This window comes from Papio anubis, chromosome 16 (genome assembly GCF_008728515.1).
Source record: "Papio anubis isolate 15944 chromosome 16, Panubis1.0, whole genome shotgun sequence".
NCBI classification, from domain to species: Eukaryota; Metazoa; Chordata; class Mammalia; order Primates; family Cercopithecidae; genus Papio; species Papio anubis.
The window spans coordinates 56,381,942-56,407,502 of record NC_044991.1 but is presented as its reverse complement, the minus strand read 5'-3'; the positions used below and the strand labels follow the sequence as shown (position 1 = coordinate 56,407,502).

The following is a 25,561-nucleotide window of genomic DNA, read 5'->3' as shown; positions in this document are numbered from 1 at the left end:
CCCGATCTCATGGTGAAATGACTTATCTCCAGTTGTCTGGCAACAAGAACTCTAAAGTGGAATGAGCAACCAATGAAGAAATATCAACTCTCCCAGGATGAGGGAAAGGAAGTGCATTTGATTTTGTTTTTGAAAGGAAGAGAGGGATGTGGCCAGTAGAGGGAGGACAGCATACGGGAAGGTATTGTATTAGGGAAGATAGTTAATTGCTTTGACATAGATCTAAAGTCACAGTGGTCAAATAAAATAGGTTTCTTTCTTTTATAACAGTCCAGGCTTATGTGTTCTATGGCTCCCACAGTGACCCCACAGCATCAAGAACCCAGACTCCTTCCTTGCTGATGCTCCACCACACCTGAGCCCCAGTCCTCATCTGTTTGCGTGGTCCAAAGCCATCACATCTGTGTTCCAGCCAGTGCAAGTAGGGAAAGGGGATAGCAGGCATGCTCTTCCCTCCTAAGAGCACATTTCAGAAGTTGCACACTTTACTCCTGCTCTTGTCCCATTGGCCAGAACACAGTTACAAGGGAGACTAGGAAATACAGTTTTTAAATGAGGGCCTCTGTTGCTGTAGAAAAAAGTGGGAGACAACTAGAGGTTTCTGCTCCAAGCACAGGGGGGGTTTTAGAAGGAGCCAGTAGCTAAGTAGGTTTAAAAATTGTTGGAGGAAGGAAATACAGTAGGAAAGGTAGGTTGGGGCCACAGTTGTCCCAGACTGTGGGGCTACTTTATTCTGTAAATCAGTGGTTCTAAACTTGAGTATATATCAGTATCACCTGGAGGACTTGTTAAAACCCACATTACTAGGCCCCACCCCCACAGTATCTGATTTCATAGGTCTTAGGAGGGGCCTGAAAATACGCATTTCTTTCTTTTTCTTTTCTTTTCTTTTTTTTTTTTTTTTTTGACAGAGTCTTGCTCTGTCGCCAGTCTGGAGTGCAGTGGCACGATCTCGGTTCACTACAACCTCCGCCTCCTAGGTTCAAGCGATTCTCGTACCTCAGCCTCCCGAGTAGCTGGGACCACAGGCACACACCACCACACCCAGCTAATTTTTGTATTTTTAGTAGAGATGGGGTTTCACCATGTTGGCCAGGATGGTCTCGATCTCCTGACCTCTTGATCCACCCGCCTTAGCCTCCCAAAGTGCTGGGATTCCAGGCGTGAGCCACCGCACCTAGGCGAAAATACACATTTCTAACCAGTTCCCGGGTGCTGCTGGTCCAGGAACTTTGAGAAATGTGGAGCCACAGAAGGTTCTGAAGAAAGAAATGGCATCTGTATTTCAGGAAGTTGTCTGTTACAGTAGAGAACAAGCCGTACTGAAGCTTCCCAGAGCACCAGAGCTTCACACCTTCTTGATCCTTCATGTTCCTGAGAAATTGCACTCAAGAAAAACAGGGATGATAAAGAGCCTGCAAAGCAAGTTCATAGAATTTCCAACTGCCCAGGGCGCAAAGATTACTTCCCACTTCCTGGCAGGGCTAATGGCACCAGCCTCAACTATCATTTCTTTGCTCTGTGTGTGTGCAGAAGCCTGGATATTGGGTGGTGTTGGGCAACTCCCTTTCCTCCCTGCAACCGGGTTTCTCCATCAATAATAATAATGAGGACCATTTACCTGCCTTAGGTGCCAAAAACGATCAGATGACACAGATCAAAAAGCTGGACAATGTCCCAAGACTGTGGAGACTCCAGCACTTGCCTACACTGCGGACTGGAAAGTGAATTGGCATGGCCCCTGGAAGGCAATTCGACAATCAAACCAGAATTAAGATGCTCAAATCCTTTGACCTAATAGTTCTATTTCCAGGAATTGAGCCTACAGATATACTCACGTTCATGTGCAAAAGACAAAGTTGTTCAATGCCCATCATTTTTACTGGCAAGAGATGGGAAACAACCTAAATGGTATCCACAGAGGGCTGGTTAACCAAACCACGGTGCATCCAAAAACGGAATAATAGACCAGGCCTTAAAAATATTAAGTTAGAGCTACATGATCCCATTTAGAATATATACATCTCAGAGCACATCTCTGGAAGGATGTAAAGAGAGAGTTTGCCTTTGAGGATAGGAATTGGAATGGAGGTCCAGGTTGAGAAGGAAACTTCCTTCTCACTCTAACCTTCTATTTACTTGTTTGATTTTTTTCTACTCTAAGTATGCATTACTTGCTTAAATACATAAACACACAGGTAGTGCCAGGTGCCTCCCATGCTTTATCTCACTAAATCTTCAGAATAACCTAGAAGGGAAGCACTCTTATTATTCCCAAGGCACAGGGAGTTTAAATCATTTTGGGGAGGGGCTGCAGGAGAGAGAGGAAAGAAGGAGCCTTGATTGTAGCGCTGCCCATTTCTACAGTGTAAATACTCCCACTGTGGCTGATTTCAAGCTCCCAGCATGATGTCACTGAACAGAGTTGGAAAGAGATGCACACAGTCAGCTCTCAGAAGCACAGAACAGCCAACTCCAGCACACACACCACTGTAGGGAACTTTGCACCCATAAGGAAGGCACCATTGTCTCTTCCCACTTCATTCTTGAAAAAGTTGGTTTCCAAGAACAAAAGAAACGCAAGCAAATATATCACTTCAGGACCTAAGAGCAGCTTTCCCGGAACTTTATAAGTACTGGGGAGTTTAGCTATAGTGTAAACAACCCGCATTGTTTTGCAATGGATTTGAAACAGAAACCCAGAAATTAAAATTAAGCATCTGGGTTTTATATTTGCAAATTGCTTTGTCATTTTCTTTATGAAATACTGCACACAGCTATACAGCCATAAGGCAATAAAAGAATAATAAATTAATCAGCATTAGCATTCTGTCAGCACAGCTTCACACACTCACGGAGGGCCAGCGATCTAAATTAGGAAGGTGGTTTAGAAACTTTTTCAGTGCTTTAATGAGAGAGATGAGTCAAGAGAATCAGACAGGCTTAGATTTGCATCCCAGTTCTACCACTTGCTAGGTACCTCGGACAAAGCACCTCACCTTCTGAGTCTTAACTTATTCATGTGTTAAATGGGGATAGTGCCCACCATACAGACCTCTACAGGTTGGTTGGAATGTTTAAGAAACAAAGTCTGGCCAGGAGTGGTGGCTCACGCCTGTAATCCCAGAATTTTGGGAGGCTGAGGTAGGTAAATTGCTTGAGCCCAGGAGTTCAAGACCAGCCTGGGCAACATGGCAAAACCCAGTCTCTACAAAAGTTAGCTGGGCGTGGTGGTAAACACCTATAGTCCTAGCTACTTGGGAGGCTGAGACAAGAGGATCACCTGAGCCTGGGGAGGTCAAGGCTGCAGTGAGCTGTGATCACACCACTGCACCCCAGCCTGGGCGACAGAGTGAGACCCTGTCTCAAAAAAAAAAAAAAAAAAGAAATGAAATGAAGTGAAGTTAACATACAGTATACACCTGGACATAATGCAAGGTGTTTTTTCCCCAAAAAAATCTCTCAGAAGAGAGAGTTGCCTTACATTTAAGTTCTTATAAAAGCTCACAGAATCTTTCATATTCCCTAGACTCTCTCAATTACTTTCTTTTAAACAACAAAGTATTGTTGGAGGTAGGCCAATCTATAGAAGTCATCTGAAGGAAATAGTTTAAAAAAAAAAAAAAAGGCAAGCAATTTTTGACATGGATGTAAGTCATTACACTGGGGACTGACCTCCCACACTTTATAAAGATGTAAGCCTTAAGAAAGAGCACTTTTAAAAGCAATACATAAAATGTTTGGATGTTGTGATCACAAATATAAACCGATGGGAGAAATGGAAAAACAATCTGTCCTAAGATTTAGTGCACTGAGACTTCTAAACTATTTCAGAGAAAGCGTCATATAAAGGCTCAAAAAGTACTGGATCACAATTTAGATAGGAGTGAAAATTATATGACCTAGAAAGTGGGTTGTGTGACACAGAAATCATCCCCAGTGACTGAGATCAAAGGTGCTCAGAAAGAGATGAAAAGAAATTGTTTTGTGAAATAGAAGAATGGGAGAAAATCCAGTATTTCCAAATAATCTTGAAAGTGTGTATGTACCTAAAATAATAAATTAAATATTACATAGATGTTTGATTATTTATACCACCTTAATAATTTATATATTCAAGTTGAGCCCCCGAATATTTTCTCTTCTGCAATCTTCTTAATGTGACAAGTGAGAGGGACACCTTATATTTTGGGCCACCCAATGTTGAGACATGTTTAATAGGTGAAAGCACTTTAAATCCCACAAAGCTTTGTATGATTTGTGACAAGTACTGTTATGGTGGTTAATACTATTTTTATTATGACTGTTCTACCACAGGGTGGGCTCTCTGGCTATGCTCTTCTAAGCACTTCTCCAGGTGGGACTCCCCTGAACTATTTCCTAGCTGTGTTATTTATTTATTTATTTATTTATTTATTTATTTATTGAGATGGAGTCTTGCTCTGTTGCCCAGGCTGGCTGGAGTGCAGTGGTACGATCTCAGCTGACCGCAACTTCCACCTCCCGGGTTCAAGCCATTCTCCTGCCTCAGCCTCCCAAGTAGCTGGGATTACAGGCACCCGCCACCACGGCTGTTTAATTTTTGTATTTTTAGTAGAGATGGGGGTTTCATCATGTTGGCCAGGCTGGTCTCGAACTCCTGACCTCAGGCGATCCACCTGCCTCAGTCTCCCAAAGTGCTGGGATTACAGACATGAGCCACTGCATCCGGCTAATTTCCTAGCTGTGTGATCTTAAGCAAGCTGCATAACTTCTCTGTGTCTCTGTTTCCTCATCTGTCAAATAGAGATAATAACAGGATTGAGAATTCAATAAATTATTATATTGAGAAGTGTTTATAACAGTGTCTAGTAAATGCTTCTTAAATGTTAGTTATTATTTTCAGTAAGTGAGAACTGTAACTATTTGTAAACACATCAGTTTTCTTCACCATATGGTGAGATTTTACCACCAGGGACCGTCTTATTCATCCCGGGATCCCCAACTCAAACATGGGGGCTAACATACAGTAAATGTTTGTTGAACCAATAATAATTTCTATAGAGAAAGAATGGTAGTATATAAAGTTCAGGGCCCAGCAGAGACCCTGATTCCCACTAGTTGAAAGAGGCACACCGTGAATGTTGATAACGGGCTCAGCCTTATTTCTCACTGACCAACCAAACTCTAAAACAGCATCACAGTGCGACAGAGCTGGAAAAGACTCAAGACTGGATGTTTCTTCGTGTCTTCTCTAGACCATGAGTTCCTCTACAATAGGAACTGAGTTCCATTCATCTCAGTCCCCAATCTGGCAAACAGTAGGGGCTTAGTAAGTACTCATTGACCAAATGAGTGATGAGGTACATTCTACACTATTGTACATTACTTGTTTTTTAAACTGAATTTTACTTTTTTAAATACCTACAAAAAAGAACTCAAATTAATACCCAAATATACGCATAAAAACTTCAAATCATACAAAGTTATCCTGAAAGTGAAAGAATCACTTAGGGAGAATTCTTGGCATCTAGAGTATTATTTGTACAAAAGTTTCCATTATGTATACAAAAATTAACATGTAAGTACAAACGCTGTATCATGTACTAGTTCAAGATCAAGAGCTTTGGAATCAGATACACCAGGGCTAGAATCCAAGCTCCATCACTTTTTAGTGGCATGGCCTTGAGAAAGTAATATAACCTCTTTGTGCCTCAGTTTCTATGGAAAATAGAGATAAAAATAAAACCTACCCTAAGGCTTATTGGATTAATTAATTAGTTATTACACATGAACACTTAGAACCATCGGAATACACAGAAGTAACTCAGTGAAGGTTAGCAATTATCTATACATGTTTAAATAAAATGAGGTCATATTACAGATGCCTGTTTGCATTTGCATTTTTACGTAACAAAATATTGTGTATATGTATTGTATGGTAGTACACACAGAGCTAATTCCTTCTTGTGATGGGCATATACTGTATTTAAATAAATGACTGTGTAACCAAGCCTCTACTTCTGATATTGTTTCTAATATTTTATTATAATATATATATATCACCACAATAAAATCCTTGTTGCACATATATTTTTCCACACTTGGTTGAGTATTTCTATAGGATAAATTCCTAGAAATGGAATTGCTGATCAAAGTGTATGAATTTTTAATTATATTAATAAACAATGAGTTATCAATTTGCCGTTCTAAAAGGCTGTATCACTTTACATTTTGATTAATGAGTGTACTTTGTTGCCTTATGGTTGTGTACATTTTAACCAGACGCCCCAATAATTTATTTTGAATGTCCCAGTAGTTACAGAATTAAGGCCTTTGCCCTGCTCATTTGGCATTATAGCCCTTTATCTTTCCAAAAATCATAAACAACTCCTAAGAACTTAGCAACCAATTTCCTGCAGCAAATATTCAGATACATAGCCTGACAAAAATTTGTATGCCATTCCCAAATGGGAGAGGAAGAAATGTCAGACATTTCTTAGCCTTTTCAGTGGCCAGTGGGAAGAACACTTGAAATTAGACCCATCCATTAAATTTTGGAGATAGGGTGGCTGTTATCTGCACCCATCTTTGTTTCCTGTAACGGAGACCCTCATTTAATAGACAAGAAGCCTCTCTGTTGAGTCTTACTGGGTGCCGTGTCTCTAATTCAGTGTTCCCCAAGTGTCATAAGGGTACTACTGTTAGCTCTCCAGATGTGTTTGGGTAATGCAAGCAGGACAGGTGAACCCCTGGCCAGAAGCTGAACAGCGCCACCAAGCTGACAGGCTGCTTCAGTGGCAGCTAAAGCTCATGCCCACTTTTATTTTTAATTTCAATTTTAATCCAAATGATAAATAGACATAATGTTTAAGAGTTAGATACCATTACAAGTTAAATACCACCACAAAGCTTATAACAAAAATCCTGTTTCACCTCTGATCCCATTCCAGAAGCAATAACTTTAATTCTGTATTTTTCCACATTTGATTATGGGATCGCTCCTTGATTTAAAATTTTTTTATTAACTCACGGCTATGAAAGATAAGGATTTAGTTATCTCTCCTTTTCTTGCCCCTCCACCATACGCACAGACACACTTTCCCTCTCCAAATCTCCCAATATAATTATATCATAATTTTTAGTTACGTCAAAGCGCTGTTTTACATGACAATGACAATGTAATATTATTTCCAGCTGAGCGTTGTAGTTTATGATGATTACAATGTTTTTCTTATCAATTGTTTTTGTTTTCTTGACTTTAATAATCACTTCATGTTTTATTTGCTTAGTTTCCTAGGTAATTCATTCAGCTCCTATTCATCCTCGACTTCTTACCAGAATTCAAATCCTCTTCAGTTCCTTCTGCTTTGTGCTCAGTCTAGGAACATTACAGTGTGATGTAGTGGTTATCAAAGCATGGTTCCGGGATAACAGTGTCAACATCAGCATCACCTGCGACCTTGCCAGAAATGCAATTATCAAGCTCTACCCGAGACTTACTGAATTAGTCACACTGTGGGTGGCTCCAGCTATCTGGGTTTTAATCAGCTCTCCAGGTGATGCCAGTCGATTGGGCACTCAAGCTTGAGAGCCATAGGTCTAGTGGTTGAAAACATGGATACCCAAACCTAAGGCTGCTGGGGTTCAAATACCAGGTATGGTGATGTAACAACTTCCAACCCTCAGTCTTCCTATTTGTCTTTTTTTTTTTTTTTTTTTTTCCTTTTGAGACAGGGTTTCACTCTGTTGCCCAGGCTGGCGTGCAGGGCATGATCTTGACTCATTGCAACATCTGTCTCCCAGGTTCCAGCAATTCTCCCACCTCAGCCTTCCAAGTAGCTGGGAGTACAGGCATGCGCCACCACGTCTGACTAATTTGTGTGTTTTTAGTAGAGACAGGGTCTCACCATGTTGGCCAGGCTTGTTTCGAACTCCTGGCCTCAAATGATCCAGCCACCTCTGCCTCCCAAAGTGCTGCAATTACAGGCGTGAGCCACCACATGCGGTCAGTCTTCCCATCTATAAAATGGGGACTAAAACAGCCTCTCCCACGTAGAGTTATTTTGAGTTGTACTGTGTTAGGCATCATGATAAGCTCCAGTGTTTCCTGGAGACAGCCTTTCTGGAGCCCTCTGAAATCCAGAGCCTTCATGGGAGGGGAGTTCTCCAAGGCGACTGCACACTCTCCTCCAGGCCTCCCTAGTACTCCCTTCATTGAGGTGGCCACCTCAAGCTTCTGTCTTCAGCACCTCCTGCTCCTGAGATCCTCCTCCTACACCCCTGTGCCAGCCTCTCTGCCTTACCCTCTCCCACCCTTGGCTCCCCCTTCTACAACCACCACATCACCTGATTCCTAGCCCCTACCCCCATGCCAACCCCAACCTTAATCCTCAGCCTCAGTCCTTCCTCCTCGCTCTGCATAAACCCTCTCCCAGCCCCCTGGAGCAGCCTCAGCCCCCTGTCTCCTACCTTCCATTCTTCCACACTCCTTCACTTCATCCACCCTTCCCTCCCAGGACGAAGCTCCCTGCTTTCCCATGGCACCACCCCCAGGGCTGGCTGCCCCTCGGGTGTCCTCAGCCCCCTGAAGTACGGAGATGGATCACCAGCCTCAGCCTTATTGTTCCGCCTTCTCACTTGGGACAGTTCTTACCTATCTGAGCTTCAGCACTCTCGTGTGAAAGGAGGACCAGTGGTGTCCAGCCACATCACCGACCATAGTGCTTGGCATATGGCAAGTGCTCAGTAAGTCCACCATTCTTTTCATAGTCACTGAGTCCCTGCCTCGTTATGGGGCCCCACACATCCCTCTTTCCGTGTTTCCCACCACTCTTCCCCCATTCACTCAGCTCAGGTCACATTGGCCTCCTTGCCTGCTCCCTCCCACCTAGGGCCTTCGCTATTCCCTCTGATCTGAAATGCTCTTCCAGTAGAGATGCAGTTGACCTATTCTTTAATTTAAATCAGGTCTCTGCTTAATGGTCACTTCCTTAGAAAGCTTTCCCCAAACCATCCATTCCCAAATAGCATCTACCCCATCCCTTGCTATCTTTTATTTTATTAGTAATTTTTTTTTCGGGGGGGGACAGAGTTTCACTCTTGTTGCCCAGGCTGGAGTGCAATGGTGTGATCTCGGCTTACCGCCACTTCTACCTTTTGGGTTCAAGCGATTCTCATGCCTCAGCCTCCTGAGTAGCTGAAATTACAGATGTGTGCCACGACGCCCAGCTAATTTTGTATTTTTAGTAGAGACGGGGTTTCTCCACATTGGTCAGGCTGGTCTCAAACTCCTGACCTCAGGTGATCCGCCTGCCTCGGCCTCCCAAAGTGCTGGGATTGCAGATGTGAGCCACCGCGCCCGACCCCCATCCCTTGCTATCTTTTGCTTACTTTCTGGTCCCCTATGGGACTACTGTGATGCAGGACTGCATAACTGCACTGTTGTATTGTCTCTGTCAGCCCCTCAAAGGCAGACACTGAGTTTTCTCCTGCTCGTCCCCAAACATCAGCTCCAAAACTGCACACAGAGAAGTAAGTGTTCAAAAAATGTTAAATGAATGACTTTTCTTACAGTAAAAGTGTAGCCGTTGCTTTATTCAGCCAGTGTCAGTGATTCCTTGAGTGTAGAGAGCACAACCAATGATGTGACATTTCATGCAGCTCTCTGTGCTCAGCAGAAGAAGGGCTTCCTTCTGCATCCCTGTCCTGCTGGAAGGGCTGAAAACCTCACTGCTTGGTTAGGCGTGGTGGCTCACACCTGAAATCTCAGCCCTTTGGGAGGCCAAGGTGGATGGATCACTTGAGGTCAGGAGTTGAGGCCAGCCTGGTCAACATGATGAAACCCCATCTCTACTAAAAACACACACACACAAAATTAGCCAGGTGTGGTGGCAGGCATCAGTAATGCCAGCTGCTCAGGAGGCTGAGGCAGGAGAATCGTTTGAATCCAGGAGGTGGAGGTTGCAGTGAGCCGAGATCACACCACTCCACTCCAGCCTGGGCGACAGAGTGAGACTCCATTTTAAAAACAAACAAAAAACCTCACTGCTGCTCTTCTCTTCTTCATGTCACTAAATATTGAGCTCAGGTGTTTGGCATTGTCTGAGGCTCCAGGGATATTGAGGCAGGCATGTTTGTCAACAAGAAAGATGTAGAAGAGGGCTTGCTGTAATGTTTACACTGCTTAGCTTGGGCAGGGGCTGAGTCCAATAAAGAGGTGTGGAGTGTCTGGGGCCTTAGTTTGAAACCCAGCTGTGCCAGCTTCACATTCAGTTTCTTCATCTGTAAAATGGGGCTAATGAAAGTCACTACCTTATGGAATTGTCATAATTCTTTGTTAATCCCTGTGCCTGGCAGATAGAAAACTTTAGTAAATGTTGGCTATTAGTCCTAACAGTAAAGTATAGTTTACTTCCATAATTTAAGCAAGACAAAAACAAAAACTAAAAATTTGGTCAAGCCATCAATGATTTATCAAGTAGTCTGGCCCCCTTAACAGCATATAAAAGGATTCCCACTCCTTCTGGTCCTCCCAGAACTTCATATTCAATCTCTCTCAAAATTCAGGTAGAGGATGCAGCTGGAGGCCATTATCCTAAGCAAATTAACTCAGGAACAGAAAACCAAAAACCAAATACTTCATTTTCTCACTTATATGTAGGAGTAAACAATGGGTGCTCATGGACATAAAGACAGGAATAGACACTGTGTACTACTAGGGTGGGGAGGGAGGGGGCAAGGGTGGAAAAGCTACTGGTTACTATGCTCATTACCTGGATGATGGGCTCAGTTGTATCCCAAACCTCAGCATCACACAATATATGCATGTAACAAACCTGCACAGGTACCCCAAAATCTAAAAAAAAAAAGCTGGAATTATAAAAAGTAAATAGGGTGGGTGCAGTGGCTCATGCCTGTAATCCCAGCACTCTGGGAGGCCAAGGTGGGAGGATGGCTGAGCCAGGAGTTCGAGACCAGCCTGGGCAACATGGTAAAACCGTAGTGGCATGCATCCACAGTCCCAGCTACTCAGGAGGCTGAGGTGGGAGGATCACTTGAGCCCAGGAGGTTGAGGTTGCAGTGTGCCATGATCATGCCACTGCACTCCAGCTTGGGCAACAGAGCAAGACTCTGTCTCAAATGGATGAATAGATAAAATGCCTAAAAACAAAATAAAAACATGTATATGTGTATTAGAAAACAAAACAAAACAAAATCAGGTAGGAAAACTAGCCAGGAGGAAAGACACTGCTGGCTGTGCTCAACTTACGAAGCCAGGGACACAGGAACAGGGCCAGGGCCGCACAGTGCAGCCTTCTGTCCTTAGAAACTGCTAAGTAAAGACATAAGTGTTCACGGCTACAGGGTTTTGATGTCTTTTTTCATGTTTTAATTCAACTTTATTATGGTATAACTTATACATAATAAAATTCCATCACCCAAAAAATTCCCCTGTGGCCCTCAGCAGTCAATTTCCACCTGAAAAACAACCACTGATGTAATTTCTGCCACGCTAGACTATTGTTGCTTGACTTTCTATTAATGGAATTACAGTATGTGCTTTTTTTCCCTCCAATATTTTTATAGCTTTATTGAGTTAAAGTTGTAAAACCGATTTACATAAATACACCTAATTTAACGGGTACAATTTGAAGTGTTTTAATATATTCCTACCTTGAAACTATTACTACAGTCTAGATAACCCATCACCCCAAAAAGTTTTATGTCCTTTTGTTTTCTATCCACCCTTCCTACCCTAACTACTGATCTGCTTTCTGTCACTACAAGTTAGTTTGCATTGTTAAGAATTGTATATAGAATCATCTAGCAGGTACTCTCTTGTGCCTGGCCTCTTTCACTCAGCATAATTATTTTGATTCATACATGCTGTTGAATCAATACTTTATTCCTCCCCCCACCAACACACCCTCAACATTTCATTGTATGGGAATAACACAATTTGTTTATCCATTCATTTATTGCTGAACATTGCAGCATTTTCCAGTTTGGAATTCTTATGGGAAAAACCACTGTGAATGCCTATACAAGTCACTTTATTAACAAAAGTTTTCATTTACCTTAGACCCATGGAATTGCTGGGCCACAGGGTAGAAATATATTTAACTTTATAAGAAACTGCCAAACTTTTTTTTTTTCCCAAGAGGTTGTACCATTTTAAAATCTTACCACATGGCTGGTTTCACAAGCTTGTATCCATCTCATGGCTTTTGTACTTGTTCTTTCTTCTTGGAATGACTTTTCATTAGGTTTCAGAGCTGGATTCTTGACATTCAGGTTTCAATTCAAATGCCAAATGCCAAAGAGGCTATTATGGACTGAATTGTGTCCCTCCTCACTCCAAATTCATGTTGAAATTATAATTCCCACACCTTAGAATGTGACTATATTTGAAGATAAGGTCTTTAAAGAGGTAATTAAGATAAAATAAGGCTGTCAGAATGAAGGGCAAAAACCATACAATCATTTCAATTGATGATGAAAAAGCATTTGATAAAAGTCAACATCGTTTCATGATAAAAACCCTAAAAAAAAAAGGGAATAGAAGGAAAATACCCCGACATAATAAAAGCCATATATGACAAACCCACAGCTAGTACCATACTGAATGGGGAAAAACTGAAAGCCTTTCCTTTAAGATCTGGAATACAACAATGATGTCCACTTTCACCACTGTTATTCAACACAGTACTAGAAGTACTAGCTAGAGCAATCAGGCAAGAGAAGGAAATAAAGGGCATCCAAATAGGAAAGGAAAAAGTCAAATCATCCTTGTTTGCATATTATATCTTATATTTGGAAAAACCTAAAGACCACCAAAAAACTGTTAGAACTGATAAACAAATTCAGTACAGTTGCAGGATACAAAATCAACAACAAAAATCAGTAGCATTTCTATATGCCAATAGTGAACAATCTGAAAAAGAAATTTAAAAAGTAATCCCATTTACGATAGCCATAAATAAATTAAATACCTAGGAATTAAAGAAATGAAAGATCTCTATAATGAAAACTATAAAACACTGATGAAAGAAATTGAAGAGGACACACAAAAAATGGAAAGATATTTCATGTTCATGGATAGGAAGAATCAATATTGGTTAAAATGTCCATACTACCCAAAGCAATCTAAAGATTCAATGCAATCCCTATCAAAACACCAATGACATTCTTCACAGAAATAGAAAAAAACTATCCTAAAATTTAAATGGAACCATCAAAGACCCAGAATAGCCAAAACTACCCTAAGCAAAAAGAACAAAACTGGAGGAATCACATTACCTGACTTTAAATCGTCAAATTATACTACAGAACTACAGTAACCAAAACAGTATGGCACCAGAATAAAAGCAGGAACATAAACCATTGGAACAGAATAGAGAACCCAGAAACAAATCCACATACCTACAGTGAACTCTTTTTCAACAAAGGTACCAAGAACATACACTGAGGAAAAGGCAACCTCTTCAATAAATGGTGCTGTGAAAACTGGATCTCCATATGCAGAAGAATGACACTGGAACCCTATCTCTTGCCATATATAAAAATCAGCTCAAAATGGATTAAAGAATTAAATCTAAGACCTCAAACTGTGAAACTACTATAAGAAAACATTGGGGAAACTCCAAGACATCAGTCTGGGCAAGGAGTTCTTGAGTAATACTCTATAAGCATATGCAACCAAAGCAAAAATGGATAGATGGGAGCACATCAGGTTGAAAAAGCTTCTGCTCAGCAAGGAAAACAATCAACAAAGAGACAACCCACAGAATGGAAGAAAATATTAGCAAACTATCTATCTCACAAGGAATTAATAACCAGAATACATCAAAAGCTCAAACAACTCTACAGGAAAAAAAATCTAATTATCAAGTTAAAAATGGGTAAAACGTTTGAACGGACGTTTCTCAAAAGAAGACATACAAACGGCAAACAGAAATATGAAAAGGTGCTCAACATTGTTAATTATCAGAGAAATGCAAATCAAAACTATAATGAGGTATCAGCTCATCCCAGTTAAAATGGCTTATATCCAAAAGATATGCAATAACAAATGCTGGCAAGGATGTGAAGAACATATACTGTTGGTGGGAATGTAAATTAGTACAACCACTACGGAGAACGGTTTGGAGGTTCCCCAAAAAACTAAAAATAGAGCTACCATATGATCCAGCCATCCCACTGTTGGGTATATACCCAAAAGAAAGGAAATTAGTATTTCGATTTTCCTGTGTTTGTTGCAGTTCTCTTCACAGTAGCCAAGATCTGGAAGCAACCTAAGCGTCCATCAACAGATGAATGGATAAAGAAAACGTGGAACTTACAGACAATGGAGTACTATTCTGCCATTAAAAAGAATGAGATTCAGTCATTTGCAACAACATGGATGGAACTGGAGATCACTATGTTAAGTGAAATAAGCCAAGCACAGAAAGAAAAACACCTCACGTTCTTGTTTGTGGGATCTAAAAATCACAACAATTGAACTCATGGAGACAGAGAACCAGAGGCGAGGAAGGGTGGAGGGGGAATGAGGATGGGGGAGGGTAGGGATGGTTAATGGTCATGGTTAAAAAGACCTTCTGATCACCATTTTGCAACCGTAATAATTGTTTCAAGCAAGAATCACCATGAATTCTAAAACCAGTGGGTAAGAGTCTGAAGAACAGGATATTTAAATAGTCTCAAAATATCTTTCCACAGAATACTTAATACTTACAAAAGGAAAAATCGTAACTTTATGGTGGAGTGTACCTCCCCCTACACCACCTCAACCAAAGGATGGCAGTTAACACGGGGAATACGGGGACAAACACAATGTCATGTGCCTCCTGATGAAAGGCCCTGAGGAGGCAACTTTTTTCAGTAGCATTCCTGCCAAAAAATGCATACCCTCTCAGAATAGCACAGGATGGGTGGGTGGCGGTGGGGAGGAAAGAAAAATGGATACTCTGAATCTAATCATAAGAAAACATCAGATGAATAAAAATTTAGGGACATTCTACAATATACCTCGCCAGTACTCTTCAAAAATGTCAAGGTCATGAAAGACAAAGCAAGGCTGGATAACTAACTGCCCTTCCAGATTGAAGGAAACTAAAGAGGCATGACAATTCAGTGCAACGTGTGATACTGAATTGGATCCTGGGGAATAGCTATAAAGGACATTACTGGGGCAATTAGCAAAATTTAAATATGGATGGAGTGTATTAAACAATTGTATAATTGTTAAAATTCCTGATTTCTGACCACTGTACTGAGATTATGCAAGATAATGTCTTTTTTTAAGGAAACACACACAAATATTTGGGATAAAGGAGCTTGATGTTGGAAACTCTAAAACGATGTAGTAAAAAGTATATACGTGTTATATATATGTGTGTGTGTGTGTGTGTGAGAATATCTATATACCGTATACTGATTTCCTTTCTTTTGGGGTATATACCATATAGATATCCACACACAACATGTATTTGTGTATATATACACACATACGAGAGGATATGGAAATGCAGCAAAATATAACAATTTGTTATTCTAGTGGAAAAGCATATGATCTTTACGATTCTTGAAATTTACGTGTAAATTTGAAATTTAATCACAAAAACAGTTAGAAGCTTTCAGCGACCAAATACATTATCAGAAATGGCCTGTCCCCAGTGAGCACTCTTTAGCTCATTCTTTTTCTACATCGCACTTATCACTGGCAAAAATTATCCTGTGCATTTATTTAATAATATTTAACATTGTGTGCAAGGCTGTCAGTGCTTTACCTGTATAACCTCTGTGAATCTTCTTACAGGTCAGGAACAAACACACAAGGTTGATTAACTTGCCCAAGGCCACCCATGTGGTTTGTCTCCTGCAGTGGCACAGAACCTCAACCAAGGCAGAAACTGCATTGTCTATTAGACTTAGAATGTCTATTAGACTTAGACTTGCTCAGCGACTTAGAATGGTGCCTAGCACATTACGGGTGTTCAATAATTATCCGTAGATTCAGTTAATAAACACTGGGCACCCACTAGGCCTACATCGGAATACAAAGTACAGAACAAAATATTCAAAAATCTGTGCCTAAATGGAGCTTTGAGTACTAAAACTCAGTCCCACACCACTTAGCGTCCATCTAGGTATTTCATTTGGGTCTATCATTCCTGAGAATTAAGGCCCATTCTTAATGGATCCTCAGAGAAACGGATGCTCAGGGTGGGTCAATGATTTGCACAAGATAACTGTCTTGGTAGAAGGGAAGGTCGGGATTCCAACTCAGTCCCTGAGGTTCCCAGGCCCGACATATGAATCAAACGACCAAGACATCACCCAATCAGTATTTATTAGACGCCTACTGCGGACAATTGGTCTTCACGCAGGTCAGGCGAGAAGGGGTGGTGATGCGCGGGCCGCTGCGGAGACCCGGAGCCCGCCGCGGATCACGGGAATTTGGCGCCTATTTTTTGTTGGCTGGGTGTTCTCGCCGGTGATTGGGTCTCGGCAAGGCGTGCCGGTGCGCTCGGCTGCGGCTGCTCCGTCGACCTTGGCAGGACCGGGCGGTGCAGGACTCACTCGGCTGGCCTCCCGGGGGATGGGCCACCAGGAGTCTCCGCTGGCCCGGGCGCCGGCGGGAGGTGCAGCTTATATAAAGAGGTTATGTAAAGGGCTCAGCTGGCGCGAACACGTGGAAAGCCACGGGAGTCTAGGAGCCTGGGCCTCCCCAGCGTGCGCCGCAGCAGCAGAAGGATCCGCTGCACGCCGGGCTCCGGCCACCTCCCGCGCTGCTCGGTCCCGGAGGCAGCCCAGGCCCGGAGCGGACCATCCCCAGGCAGGGGCTCCAGGGGGGAAACGGGCCGCCCGGAAGTGGAGGTGCGCGGGCCAGGTAAGGGCGCCGTTCGAGGACTTAAGGCCAGCGCCGAGGCTGGAGTTACTGCCACTGCCTCCGCGCTTGGGAAGGGAAATCGGGTCCTCGGCCGGTCGCGCTCCGAGAAGCCGAACTTTTGAGCCAATCCCTTCTACCCGCCGCCCTCGGGGACTTGGGTCGGTCCGCTGGGCTCCGCTAGGGCTTAATTCAATGGACTGTTTACACGCGGGCGAACACAAGGCGGGGCGCGGGGAGGGGCGTCACGGAGGGGGCCAGGCAAAGAAAAAGATTTCCGCCGGCCAAATCGCGTCCTAAGTCGGTTTTCAGAAGGCGTGAAGCTTGCTGGCTCTTCTTTTTCCTATCGCTACATGACAAGCTAACAGAGAGAGCGGAGAGTTTTTGCTTTTCTTTCCGGTTCCCCCTCTGATCCGCTGCCCAGTGGTTCCGTCTTTCCCGCTTTCCCCTCCCCTCCCCCGTTCAATCAGCGGTGGTGGCTTCCGTCTTAAAGGGGCCGCGGCGGCCGGGGGAGGAGGAGGTGGGACGCCCCGCGGCCTACGCTCCTGGCCTCCCCGCCTCGGCCTGGTCGTTTAACCGATTCTTTCGCCCGCAGGTCACAATCCAAGGTCCCGCTCCTCCGCGTCCCAGGGCCGGACGGAGGGATGAGGCAGGGGGGGCCCGGGCAGCGCCGTTGCTGCTCCCCCCGCCGCCCGCAGCCATGGAAACGGGGAAGGACGGCGCCCGCAGAGGTACACAAAGCCCGGAGCGGAAAAGGCGAAGCCCAGTGCCGCGGGCGCCCAGCACGAAGCTGAGGCCGGCGGCGGCGGCCCAGGCCATGGATCCGGTGGCGGCCGAGGCCCCGGGCGAGGCCTACCTGGCGCGGCGACGGCCGGAGGGCGGTGGCGGGTCCGCGCGGCCGCGCTACAGCCTGTTGGCGGAGATCGGCCGCGGCAGCTACGGCGTGGTTTATGAGGCAGTGGCCGGGCGCAGCGGGGCCCGGGTGGCGGTCAAGAAGATCCGCTGCGACGCCCCCGAGAACGTGGAGCTGGCGCTGGCTGAATTCTGGGCCCTCACCAGCCTCAAGCGGCGCCACCAGAACGTCGTGCAGTTTGAGGAGTGCGTCCTGCAGCGCAACGGGCTAGCCCAGCGCATGAGTCACGGCAACAAGAGCTCGCAGCTTTACCTGCGCCTGGTGGAGACCTCACTGAAAGGTAGGAGCACCGCGGGCCTTTCCACCCACGCAGGGCCTGGACCCCCTGCTCTCCGGACGGCTTGACCCACACTGTTCCCGGCTCTTCTAGGCCTCAGACCTGGTCCCTGTCACTCTGTGCCCAGACACACCCTCCTTTCCTGGTTCCAGGCTTTCGGCCCTCTCTCTTCTCCGGTCCCAGGATCAGTCCCGGAGCCTAACGTTGGCTGGTATTTCCATAACAAGAGCTCGTTTAAGTGGTAACCATTAACTTAATAACTGCTCAACATTTGTGAGCTATGGTTATTAAACGTCTGCTATTTAAGATCCGTCGAGGAGTGGAGGAGGGGTTGGGTTCAGTTAGTAGCAAAGCTGCAGAGTCCCCTCACCCCCTAGGACCTCTCTGTTTCCCTCCCAAAACAAACTAAAAAGAAAAAACTTTACTGGACCCACCCACACCCTCTCCCTGTCTTGCTTTCCCAAGTTTCCCGACACCCTCCAGCTCCAACCCCCAAACTCTTGTGGCTTCCTCGTCTGCCTTTTTTTCTGAGGCCCCCAGCCCTTCATCCCAGGCAGCCAAGCAAACTGACGGTTTTCTGGCTTGGTCCTCTGAGGCATGCAGGCTGACAGCCCTCACAGGTGGCCTTGAGAGCTGTCACATAACAAAGCATCCAACATCTTTTTCCTCCGTTTTACGTTCTTAATCTTTTTAACCTCAGAGGCTGGCTGGCAAATGGTTTTACTTAAAAGGAAAATGGGGTTCATTGAGGCAAGAGGTCTTGCAGTCCTGGAAGAACTAATTATCTTAGTTTCCGGGTTTTAACTGCAGTTAGGGAATGTGTTCATCCTAACTACTCAGTACCTACAAGCCTTTTTCATACCACCAGTAGCTAAGTGTCTGCTCGGAGAGGAGGAGAGGGGCAGTAGAAAGTTTGAGGAGACTTTCTGAGGCAGGAGGATCCAGGGGAAGAAAGTTTACTAATCCGAGTCCCAGCTGTGGTCTTAGTGCTGAAGTAATTTTTAGGTAATAACTTCAAAAGTAGGTTCTATCCTCTTTCTATAAATAGAGAAACTAAGACTTAGAAGTGAACAAATAACTTGATCAGGGTTAATCCACTTGAAAGAGAAGTTAGACTGGACTCCTTGTTTCCTTATATTTCTCAGAGTTTAAGTGACGGGAGCCCAGATCTGTCTTGATTCAAGGCCTGGATCCTTTCAAAGGCGTAATGCTGTTCTCCATACCCTGAGGATGAACTTTTAATAATGGGTAGGATTTGGGGTGAGTTTGGAGAAGGTGGTTTCCTAAAACCTTGTTTGGAGCTTTTGCACAGCTTACAGATTGAGAGAGTAGGCAAGAACTTCAAGCTGAGGTGGAGGGTTCGAGACTGGCATCAATGAACTGAGGACACAGGAATAAACATTTGGCAAAGTGAAGTCCCACATCCCAAGGCGGTCTTGTAGCAGGAAGTCTCTTTCCTAAGAGAATGCTTTGTCCCATTACAAGTCAATTGTTTGACAGTGGAGTTGGAAACGTGAATAAGTATCACCTGGAGTCCTTCAAATAGATGTGTAACTTTATAAAGTCCGTCCCTGCCCCATCCATTCTGAGAAGCCCACCCTCTCCCCAGGGTGAGTGTTTTTGTTTTGAAAAGACTTCCAGCAGGGCACGATGGCTCACAACTGTCATCCCAGCACTTTGGGAGGCTGAGGCGGGAGGATGGCTTGAGCCCAGGAGTTTGAGAACAGCTTGGGCACCAAAATGAGACCGTGGTCTCCACAAAAAATAGAAAAAAAATAGCCGGATGTGATGGCACAGTCTTATAGTCCCAGCTGCTCGAGAGGCAGAGGCAGGAGGGTCGCTTGAGCCTGCGAGGTTGAGGCTACAGTGAGCTATGATCCTGCACTATAACCTGGGCGACAGAGCAAGACCCTGTCTCAAAAAAAAAAAAAAAAAAAAGGCCGGGCGCGGTGGCTCATGGCCTGTAATCCCAGCACTTTGGGAGGCCGAGACGGGCGGATCAGGAGATGGAGACCATCCTGGCTAACACGGTGAAACCCTGTCTCTACTAAAAATACAAAAAATTAGCCAGGCGTGGTAGTGGGCACCTGTAGTCCCAGCTACTCGGGAGGCTGAGGCAGGAGAACGGCATGAACGCGGGAGGCAGAGCTTGCAGTGAGCCGATATCGTGCCACTGCACTCCAGCCTGGGCGACAGAGCGAGACTCTGTCTCAAAAAAAAAAAGGCTCCCTAGGATATTCTTTTATCTTACCCGTATTCTAGGAGCGCATCACTTATTTTGAAGTCCTTCTATTCCCAGACTTTTCCCAGTCTTCTCCTCTACTGCCAATGAATGGTCTGGACTTCCTACTACAAGATTGCCTTGGGATGTTGGACTTCACTTTGCCAAATGTTTATTCCTGTGTCTTCAGTTCATTGATGCCAGTCTCGAACCTTCAACCTCAGCTTGAAGCTCTTGCCTACTCTGTCAACATATAAATACTATGTAGACTTTCCTCACCCAAAGAATTTGTCAAAATTCCAAAGTGACCCATGGCAGCATAGCATAGTGGTTAGTACCATGGATTTGGGGTTAGACCTCCTGGCTCATCCCAGGACTGACTACACAAAACATGGAGCAAATTGTTTGAACCCTGTGAGGAGCATTCCTTTATTGTAAGATAGTGAGTATGTACCTATGACATTAGGTACATAGGGTCACTGTGCAAACTGTTAATGCCAGCAAGTGCTCCACATAGGGAGGAATTCACTGCCTCATATAAGTTCACACCATGTTCTGTACTCTTCTACCCTCACCCACTTCAAGATTCACATTATTCTTGCTCAAGTTTCCCAAACTTGTTTCACCATAGAACACACCTTATTTTCTGTGTTGTCAGGCACACCAAGTTGACAGAAACACTGGTGTTTTCATCCTCCCTTTGCGAACTAAAACTGAGACCTAGAAGAATGAAATCTTTTGCTTTAGGCCACATACTAGATTGAATCTGTCCCTTTCAGTTGATTATTGTATTGAAAATATTTGAACCTCTACGGTGTTCAGGGCTCAGAGACAGAGCAGTGAAGAAAATGTGTGTTGTTTCTGCTTATGAAAATGACATTCAAGCTTACTTGCAATGTGTTGATTTTTCAAGTAGTAAATAGGTAATCATTTTTGTTTCTTAAAATAGAGGACAGAGGCCAAAATTACCGGAAGTTAAACTTTCCTTATTCTGGATTCCAAAATTTAGGGGTCTTGATCTGTCCTGGGACCCTGGGTTTACACATGCAAATACCACCCAGTAATGTTAGAGCTGGAAGGAGTCCTAGAGATAACCTGGTTCAGCTCTCTCATTAAATAGAAAAGTCCTTTGCAGTCACCCTTGACCCTGCCTCCTAAAACTCAGAATGATTTTGAAACAGGCCAAAAAGTGTGAATTTGTCTTGAAGTCTCAACTAAACCTAATGCCGAGTCCCTGCTGTGGTATTAGAAGGGAAAGAAAAAAAAGCAAAGCAAAACACACCACCCCTTGCCCCAAAGGAACTTACATTTGAAAAGTTTGAGAGCCAGAGGAAGACTTAAATGCTATTCAAGATCACTGGAGGAAATGACCAGTCAACTCATGAGCCTAGGGCTTTGTACAAGAGTTAAGAGGAAAGAGAGTCAGGAGTTAGGGAGAAGGTGGGCTTGAAAGTAGGGTGCCTAGGACTGTGGATAGGTGAAGAGACAAAGTGAGTCCGTTTCACTATTTGGCTAATAAAATCATCCAGTATGAAAAAGAGAAATGTCCTGAAATGCTGTTCTTGGTCTTACCCCATTTTGTGTGAGAGACTTAAATGCATTGTCTCCTTCCGTTCTGTACACAGACCAAACATGTCCTGCCCAGAAGCGTTAAGACAGCAGAAGCTTTGGAGGACTAGAAAGAGGTTGTAAATGTGTGACCTGGCTGCCTGTTTCACAAGGAAGGAAACTGAAGCCCAGAAAAGGGACAAAACTTTATCCGCAATGAGTTAGTGATAGCACTCAAAGCAGCCTCCCAGGCTTTTTAAAAGCACATTTACAATCCTGTAAATTATTTGGTTGAAGGGTTGGTGCCCATGTTTTTAACTTTGAAATACTTCTCACATAAAGAGAGGAGTGAAGGCATCAACAGTTTGCTTTTATCCCCTTGTTTTCCATTGCTAGAATGCCTGTCCTGAATGTGCCTAAAACAAAGTTCAAGATTACTGCCACTTAGACAGCAGGCAAGCCTGAGTCATTGTCAGTCAGAAATTCTGTTGCTTTGTCTGAGGCACACACTGATTCTTCCGACAAATAGCAAGTGAGGACACACACACACACACAAAAATCCAGGACAAACTCTCAAGACTCATACAACAGAATAGTTAGAAGTTTGGTAGAGCCGGGAGCCTAGCTTATACTCAACTTGATAAGACGCTAATTGTTCTTTACCAATTGTTTGATGTTAATGCCTTTAGGTGGCTGGGAACCCAGGCCTTGGAAAGTAACGTTGCCTGCACACCCAGTGGCTTTGAGCTAGGCTACTATAAGAAGCTCTGCAGAGTTCTTCTCCATGAGGCACATAGAGGACTCACGCCCACATGAACATAATGCAGGGTCACAAGTGGTAGCATCCTAGAAAACAGTACAGTTCTCTGGCAGTTTAGTTAGGGGCATTGGGGGAAGCAGGGGAAGGAAGTAACTGAGGGAGGAACTGTAATAGTATAGGAGAGACCAGGGTCTTAGCAGTAGATAGGTTTTCAGCCCGCAAACTTCCCCAACTTGTCGAGCGCCTAGGGAACCTTCGGAGCAGAGCAAGGCCATTCCCTCCCCAGCCCTTAGAAAGCAACTCTGAAACCTCTTCTGTGACTTGGGTCTTGGAGTTTAGAGAGCCTCCAGGTCAAGAGGCAGAGAGCTGGCTGGCATTGGGGAAATGTAAGTTAACGCAATACAATAGAATGCTAGACTCAGAGTCAGAAGGTTTTAGTCCCAATTTCACCCTGTAAATAAGAGTTGAAACTTGCAGGTTGCTATGTATCAGGTGAAGTCAATACCGTGATTATCTTCATTTTACAGGTGAGGCAAGTGAGGTACCAAGGTTAATGAAATTGCCCAATGTAAAACAGCTAAGCAAGTAACCAAGTCAGGATTCAAGCCCAGACATTCAAACTTGAGAATGCTTTCTTAACCGCTGTGGGGTATTGCTGGGACAGGTAGCTTAAGTTCTAGGTTCTTCTGTTTTTCTTGGTTGTAAAATGGACATAATCATATTTTACTCAGAAACTAATGGCTCAGGCCGGGTGCGGTGGCTCACGCCTATGATCCCAACACTGTGGGAGGCCAAGATGGGCGGATCACCTTAGGTCAGGAGGTCGAGACCAGCCTGGCCAAAGTGGTGAAACCCTGTCTCTACTAAAAATATAAAAAATTAGCCGGGCGTGGTGGCGGGCGCCTGTAGTCCCAGCTACTCGGGAGGCTGAAGCAGGAGAATCCCTCGAACCCAGGAGGCAGAGGTTGCAGTGAGCTGAGTTCGCATCAGTGCACTCCAGCCTGGGCGACAGAAAAAAAAAAAAAGAAAGAAACTAATGGCTCCTCTTTGTTTTTAGTTGTATATTGATCAGTGCTTGTGGCACTGCTGATTTCTGTTGGTTCGTTCTATGTGTCTCAGCTGCCAGGGACCCCACCTGCTCTCTGCTTTACTCTTGAATGACTTGGGGCAACCACACAGACTTCTTGCTCGTGACCGACTGCTTTTTATGTGCATTGGATTTTAGGTACCAGCCTCAGGAGATAGAAGCAGCCCTTCCTTAATTAACAGCTTTGGTTAATTGGGGTTGCATTGGGTAAGGTCTTTCATAGTGTAAACTCTCGAGGAGTGCTTCCTAAGTAGAATTTGAAGTAGTCTGTTCATTTTCACCTCAAATATGGCCTTTGCTGATATCTTTAGGGCTAGGAACCCTCCTTAGTGACTTCTAAATTCTGGATCCTGACCTAGTTGTCTTTAACTTGTGTATTCTGCATACCCTACTACTAATTTCTATGTTCTTTCTCTTTTTACACCTCTCCAGCTCATGACTTTTATCTTGATTTATTTCACCCTCTTATCGACCACCTAGGTATGCGTGTGGTATACCATGGGAAACCCAGAGACTTGATTTCATTCCACCGTGAGTGCCCAGTCTAACAGAAGAGATGGTTACAGTACAGCAGATGTTACTTCACTGCAGCCTGTAAGAGGTGCTCTGGGGGAATCAGCTGCCAGGGATGTGGACTAAATCTGGGGAAAGGAAGGATGAGTTGTAAAAGGGTAAATCAGAAACAACCCTGGCAAGAGCTGAGGCTTAGGTGTGTGGAAAGGCCCATGCATATGGAGAGAGATACTTGAGCCCGGACTGCCCTGGATTAAGGGTGCCCCAACTCTCTGCCTGGCTGGTGGATTCTACATTTTAACAAACCCCTGTAATGTTCCAAGTAGTAATAGCTAGCATTTCATAGTATTTTCATATTCCTTTTCTCATTTAATTATTGCCACTGTAAAGTTGTTTTTATAACTTGTTCTTACAGACAAGAAAATCAGTATCCATCAAGGTCAAGTTGCTTGTCCAGCACAACACTAGAGAAAGGTCAGGGCCTAGGTTTACATCCAGATGCTCTTTCCAGTGTCCATGTTCTTGACAGGCTGCCTTATAACTATTGGACAGCTGCCAGTGGTGTCCAGAGACATTAGCATAATTCACACCCAGTAGCAGTCTGCTCTGGTGTCCAGGCACCATTCAGCGTGCTTTGTATGTCACAGTTAAGCCTTAGAGTGGTCCAGTGATGTAGGTGTTTCTTCTCAATTTATAAAAAACTAAACAGATTCTTAGTGTCCTAAGAAGTTTGCCCAGGATCATGTAGCTATGTAATTGGGGGGTCGGGGGGCAAGTAGTAGAGGGAATGTTGACCCCAGACTTGGCTGGTTTTACAGCCCCTGTCCGGCCGGTGGGTTTACTCTTGTCCTCTTCTGGACACTGTTTTGCCCTGGCAGCCAGCATAACAAGTCTATTAATCTTGGGAAGTACTTTGGACACACCCTGTGGTGTTGCTATGGTACCCAGCCTCTTCATAATGACATAACAGCCCAAAATCATTGAGAATGGGACCAATTCTTGGTCCACATGCTCATATTTCTTTGGGAAGACATACCAGGATGGGTCTGTGTCTTTAGCTTCTCAGGACAGATCTTCACCTGAGCCAGCTCTCTAACTCCTAATTAAACAGGGATGGCTATGGTCATAATTTATTCAAACTTCATTTTTCGGGGTTCCCTCTAATCCTTTTTCTTAGACATAACTTTATAATTTTAATAGTCTGCCTTTTTCCCCCCTTCACATTAAAACTTGCTTATTACATGCTATGTGACTTTCTCTTTTGACTTTTTAAGTAAACTTTTCTTGAAGTATAATGATACTTTAAAACTTTCAGCCAATTGGTATTACCATAGTTAACTGTTACTCATTCTCATTCTTGGACAGTTGT

General features: G+C 44.1%; 1 protein-coding gene across 2 annotated transcripts in view; it reads left to right on the top strand.

The window, feature by feature from the left end:
* Positions 1–16,211: 16,211 nt before the first annotated feature.
* STK35 (serine/threonine kinase 35) overlaps positions 16,212–25,561 on the top strand; it is a 47,048-nt gene continuing 37,698 nt past the window's right edge. For both annotated transcript variants that reach the window (XR_001891983.3, XM_003904968.5), the window contains exons 1-2: positions 16,212–16,876; positions 17,469–18,066. Coding sequence is in view for 1 of the 2 variants with exons in the window: in XM_003904968.5 (XP_003905017.3) it covers positions 16,586–16,876; positions 17,469–18,066 (889 nt within the window). In the remaining variant the exon portion in view is untranslated. The remainder of the gene's footprint in view (positions 16,877–17,468; positions 18,067–25,561) is intronic.